Consider the following 6,000-nt stretch of genomic DNA (forward strand, 5'->3'; position numbering starts at 1 on the left):
CCCTCTACAAGACAGTCATTGCAGTATCCCAGAGTCACCCAAATAAGAGCAAAACTAAGTCATCAGTGATGACTGGAACAAACTGAACTGGAATGAAGAGAAGAAAGCTTCTTTTGAGCGCTCAACTGGAAACTGCTATGCAGAAATTATACCTCCTGTTACATTCCTGGATGCTCTTTCATCCCGTGAACATTCAACAATCACCCAGAATCTACTATCTTCCACCCAGATGTCTACAGTACATCAGATGCCTCAATACCCCCCTCACAAAACAGTTCACTGTCCTCCAAACCTGCCACACAAGAGAAGCCACCACAGATGTGGCTTTCTCCAAGCTTACCTGGTGCCCAACTAATGCTAGCAGAAAGGTACGAGAGAAGAAGATGACCCCAGTCCTTCAGAGAACAGGGAGCTCTCCTCTGCGAGGTCTGGTGCTGAAACATCAAAGCTAGCTTAGGAGTAAGGACTTCTTCATGAATCATACTGTGAAGCTACAGTTTGGGCACCACCAGTCTCACACAACATTATTCTGTATTGCAGTTCAGACACAAAAGCACAAATTCATCTGCTGATACTTATCCAGGAGAGTTTAAGCTAAAATAATGCAAGCCCAGCAATCAAATTTTTAATTCCTTTTTCGGCATAGACCCTGACAGTTCATGGTGCTGCCTAACTGCTTACCGGCACATAACCAGACTAAGAACACAGGCAAAAGCTTCACTTGGATGCATGAAGATTTCAAACCTCGGCCGTCGCTAAACAATGCATTTGGTTGGAACATATATAATTTTGTGAAAAGGTCGGTCTAGTTTGTAGCTCACAGTACTATAAACCACTCGATTACACAGAAGAGAACAATAACTGAATATTCATTGTGTCTCCTGCTTTCAGGAGGAAGGCCAGGAACTACGTCAACTTCAAGGCTTCTTCTGGCAGATTTGGAAGGGCTCCCTCTATGCTCTAGGCCGGTGAACGAACAACTGCACTTGCACAAGTCATCCAAGTAATTATCTAGGGTAGATAAGAGCCATGGTAGCTAAGCTCTCATGAAAGCCAGGCCCCATACAACTATTAGGTGTTCAGCCCTCAGCAGCTCCAACTATTTTCACCCTACTACTAAATATGTTCAGTGAAACATATGATCATAAATACAGATAGATAGTAGCTCTTCTGTAAGCGAGGATGAGAGCATGCTGAAAATGCAGATGTAATAAGTAAATCATTCCTTAGGAGAGCTATTCATTTATGAGTCTCTAACAGATAATATAGCTTACAAGAAGCCTTCATTATAGGGTTTTGGCTTTTTACACAAGCAGCCAAGCAACGTAGACGAGATTTTTAAAAACAAACCACAAAAGAAAAAGCCTTCATAAAAATTCTGTTCTGCTCACAGTTGCTGAAATACCGTTGACAATATACAACCCAAGAAGATTATTCTACTCAAAAATATTACACAAGTTCAATGTCGACTGTATAACAAAACCCATCTTACCCCCATAACTATGTCAGCGTTTGGCTACACTGCATGAAAAGGGGGACTGGTGTATGCTACCTAGATAGAAATTCAAGAGCCTTCTTGTGTGCGTTCATACCACTGCTAACCGGGACTCTTCCTCCAGAGAACAGAAACATCTTCCTCTCCAATGAGATTCACATTTTTCAGTCTGCTACAAACATTTCTATCATCTCTGACAGTAATGCAGAGAGTTACTTCTATTTTAATTTGGAAGGAAAAGGATGGTTACCAACAAGAGTCCCAGCAATGATCAAAACATGAAACTGAGGAGCATGTGTTTCTGAACATTATTTCTTTGAACTCAAAGTCTCACTCACAAAACTTAAGTCTGCAGAAACGTTTTGTCAGCTTCACCTCTGGCTGGATGAGATTTAAGGCTCTCAGATTTAAGGTTGCTGTTTAGCATTCTAGTTGTTGCCGTCACGTTAACTACCTCAAGCCAGCCACACCACCCCAGGCTTGCACCACCCTCCACTTCGAGAAAGAGCAATTCACTCAAAATAAAGATGATTCACACATGCTTGTTAATTAGATTTTTACTCTAAGAGGCCCCTCTCCCCACCAGCGCGGTTCTTTATCCCCTTAAATGAACTAACAACTATGACTACACAAACTATGGTTCTAAGATCTTCATAGTATTTCTCAGTAAATTGAGTCGACCAACGAAAGGAAATCAGAACTCACACCCCAATTTTGAGCTGACTACACCATCGGTCGAGATGATGATGATGATGAAGACGAAGGCTTATTACTCTTCCCACTGTGTATTGCATTCTAAAATGGTGGCCATGTCTGTCTAGGATTCAGCTCGCAAAGACACCAGCCAAACTCACAGCTGCGGAGTTTGATGTTGTTCAACTTGAGGAAACAGTTACCTGCATTAAAACCGAGCCGGACCCGGGGCAGGGCCGGAGGAAGGCCGCCGCGGAGCCCGGACCGGGCGAGGAGAGGTCTGCACAGCCCTCCACCACCACAATGCCAACATGGAGGGCAACACCCAGGCAGCTGCCTCCTCGGGGCTCGGCACGGGGACCGCTCGCCCCCGCGGCCGCCCCAGCCGCAGGGGTCCGGCCAACTCGCAACTTCTGGGGGGCGAGCAGCGGGGGCAGGCGGGGAGGCCGAGCCCGGCGCGGCGGGGAGCGCGGCGCGGCCGGGTCCGCCGCTCCCCCGCTGGCAGCCGGCGGCCGCTCCGGCTACTTTCTGCCGGGCAACTCCGGCACTCGGGAGCGACTCGGCGGGCGGGGACGGGCGGGCGGGCGCCCTCCGGCCCCGGGCCCCCCGCCCGGGGGCGTTGAAACTTCGCAGCAGTGGAGGGGGCGGCCCCGCCGGCCCTCCCCAGCCGGCCTCACCTGCCCAGGGATCACCTGCGCGCCGGAGGGGAGCGGAGCGGCCGCCGGCGTGAAGGAGGGGGGGGGGAAGGGGCGGGTGGTCGCCGGGGCGGGCCGGGCCGGGCCGGGCCGCCACACAAAGGCCGTTCCCCAGCGGCGCCATGCGGGCACTCACCGGCGGCGGCCGCACCTTGCAGATGCCGGTCTGCTCGGCGATGGGCCGGATCTTGTGGATGAAGGCGAAGGGGTCGGCGAACTCCTCCCAGCTGGGCTCGAAGACGGGGCACTCGGGCGGGGGCAGGAACTCGGCCATGGCCCGGGCCGGGGCCGCTCGCCGCCGCTCCGCCGCCGCTCCGAACAATCCTTCAACAGCCGCTGGGCCGCCGAGCGCCGCTGGAACGGGACGTGCGCCTCCGCCGGGAGGGGGGTGGGGGGGCAAGGAGCTAGAGCGCGAGAGAAAAAGAGTCCGCCCCGGCCTGGGCGGGGGGAGGGGGCGGCGGCCGCCCCGCCCCGTCACGCGCCTTTGTGAGGGGGCGTCGGGGCCGGACCCCGGGGAGGGCCCGGTGCCACCGGCGCGGCCCGCGGGCAGCGCTGTCCCGCCCGCCCCGTGGCCGCCGCGGGGAAGAGCCGGTCGCTGTTCCCCTCACGAGGGCCGGAGCCCGGTCTGGTCAGCGCGCCGGCCCCCGCGCTGCTCTCGGGCCGTTGCCCGGGCTCGGCGCCGAGGGGCCGGCAGGGACCGAGGCCTCGGGAGCGCTGCTCACTGACGCTCCGCGGGAGCCCGCCCGGCGCACGGCCAGGCCTCAGTCCCACGCTCCCCCTGCTCTCGGCCGCCTTTGTGCGCAGCCCCTCGCCCCGGGCCTCAGGCCCACCCGGCCCCTCTCGTGGCCGCTCCCCCCAGCACCGCTGGTTCGGGGAGGCCCCTCGACACCGCGCTACGCTCTCGGGCTCCCTGCCCGCCACCCCGGGCAGCACCGCTCCCCAGCACGGCCGCCCCCGACTGAGGGACCGCTCTGTATGCGCCGGCGGGGCCAGGGCGGCCGCCGCACACCCCTGCGCCGTGAACCCGCCGCTGCCTCGGCGAGCGGCACATGGGCCGGCGGCCCCTCGGTGCTCTGTTTACATGCGCGGAGGGATCCTCCCCAGCTGACAGCCACCGCCGGCCGGCGCTTCTTTTTTTAAAGAGCCTCTCCGCTCGCCGCCATTGGCTGCGCCGGTCCCGCGTCACAGGCGGGGCGGAGCCGCGCGCTCCGCGCGGACGCATTGTCTGGGCCCGGCCGCCACCGCCGCGAGCCCCGGGCGGCCACGGCCCGGCCCGGTCCCTTTGTTCCGCGTCCCACGGGGGGGCCCGGGCCCATTGTCCTCCCGCCGCCCGGGGGGCGTGGGGGAGCCCTCCGCCGGCGCCGGAGGAGCGCGGGGAGGTCCCCGCCGTTAACGGGGTAAGGGGGCTCTCCCCCGCTCCCGAGGGAGCACAGCGAGGTGCCCCTCCCCCCGCACCGGCCGTTAACGGGGCTCCCCTTTCCCCCGCGGGGCGCACGGCGAGGCTCCCTTCCCCCGTTAACCGGGACGGGTTGGGGGGGGGGCTCCCCCATCCCCCCGCGGTGCTCGGGCGGGGGGGGGAGGGGCGGCCCCGCCGCAGCAGCAGGCGCCGCACGTAGCGCACGTGCGTGGCCGGGCGGCCCCGCCCCCTCCCCGCCCCTCCCCCCCGGGCCCGGCCGCCGCCGCCCACTCGCGGCTCCGCTCCACCGAGCGGCCCAGGCCGCTCCCGCCCCGCCGCCATTTACTGCGCACTGGCCGCGGGGCCGCCCGTGGAGCGCCGGGCCGGCGCGGGGCCCTCCCGGGGCCAGGCCGCAGCCGCCCGGGCTGCGCCCCCCGCGGCGCTCCGGGCCTCCTCCCGCAGGGCGGCAGCGGCTCCCACGGAGCTCCCTGCCTAAAGCCGCACTCGTTATTTTTAGCAATTGTTCTAGATGAAAGGAACCTTGGGGCTGTTACACCCTGCAACTGAAAAAACCACCCCCAACTTCCCCGATGAGCACACAACGCTCATGCTGTAATTTTTAATAAAACTTCACTTACTGACCTAAAATTTTGAATAAAACTTCAAGAGATGGTCACTACGTTAATAACAAAGCGGTTGAAAACGTTCCAAACACACCAGGCTCCCAAGGGCAGAAGCAGCTGATGACTCGAGAGCCCCCGGCCCTCAGGTCATTTCATCAACTGGAAACTGGCCTTCACAAACGCAGCACAAACTGCCATCGCATCACTTCCCTCCGCGGCTGCTCCCCTGCCGCAGACGACCACTTTCCCCATGACATGTTTAGAGGCAGGAGGAAGTTGTCAGCTATCTGAACATCCTTAGAGTAAATAAAAAAGTATGTACAGAGCATCCACTGCCAGTTGAAGATGATGAGCCTTATTCTACCCCTCACTTAAAAATGGAGGCGGGGGGGAATGGAAATGGCTTTTGTAAAGTGCATTTCTGCAGAGAAAGGCAAAGGGAGGGCTCCTCTGCTCTGAGCCATCATCACTGGAGCCTTCCTGGCTGCAAACCCATGGGCGACGCAGAGCCGCGCAGGACTAAAACCCCAAGGACTATCTGACACCCCCAGCGCCGTGCTGCAGAGGGACACGAGTAGCCTGCTCTGAGCCCCGTAGCTCAGGCCCCGTCCAACACACCACGGGCTCAGAAGCGGTGCTTGGCCAGGGAAGGTGCCAGGTCTGAGCCGGCACTGGATCAGCACACACCTCAAGAAGGCGCAGCACCTGGTGTCAGCACTAAGAGCTGAGCTCTTTTGAAAGTCTCGCCCTTGCAGGGACACGCAAGTCCCAGGAGTCACACCCTGACCAGGCTTCAGGGCGACAGCCAGGCTCAGGTTCTCAGAGCCCTGGAGAGACCTCAGCCATTGGGAGCATCTCAGTCCATGAGCTCCAGGAAGACAGTCCTGCCATTTCCTTTGCTGAATTTTATCTACAGCTGACAGAAGTCAACAAACCCACATCCTTGAACAAAAGCAATGTCAAGTTTAGACAGAAATCTTAAGCCATACATGTAAAATACCCCATGTCTGGTTTACACTTTCATTTTACACCAAGGGAACCTCCAGTGCAAATCACCTGATCACCTTAGAACAGCTGCTCTGCATCACCCCCAGATCT

The 6,000-nt window shown here is 58.7% G+C and overlaps 1 protein-coding gene across 1 annotated transcript in view; it reads right to left on the reverse strand.

Annotated features, from left to right (window-relative positions):
* Positions 1-3,628, reverse strand: part of KDM5B (lysine demethylase 5B) — a 60,200-nt gene extending 56,572 nt beyond the window's left edge. Inside the window, exon 1 of the mRNA XM_075521511.1 lies at positions 3,020-3,628. Coding sequence (XP_075377626.1) covers positions 3,020-3,157 — 138 coding nt within the window. The 5' untranslated portion in view covers positions 3,158-3,628. The remainder of the gene's footprint in view (positions 1-3,019) is intronic.
* Between the last annotated feature and the right edge of the window lie 2,372 nt (positions 3,629-6,000).

The sequence above is a fragment of the Mycteria americana genome, chromosome 20 (assembly GCF_035582795.1).
Source record: "Mycteria americana isolate JAX WOST 10 ecotype Jacksonville Zoo and Gardens chromosome 20, USCA_MyAme_1.0, whole genome shotgun sequence".
Classification (NCBI taxonomy): Eukaryota; Metazoa; Chordata; class Aves; order Ciconiiformes; family Ciconiidae; genus Mycteria; species Mycteria americana.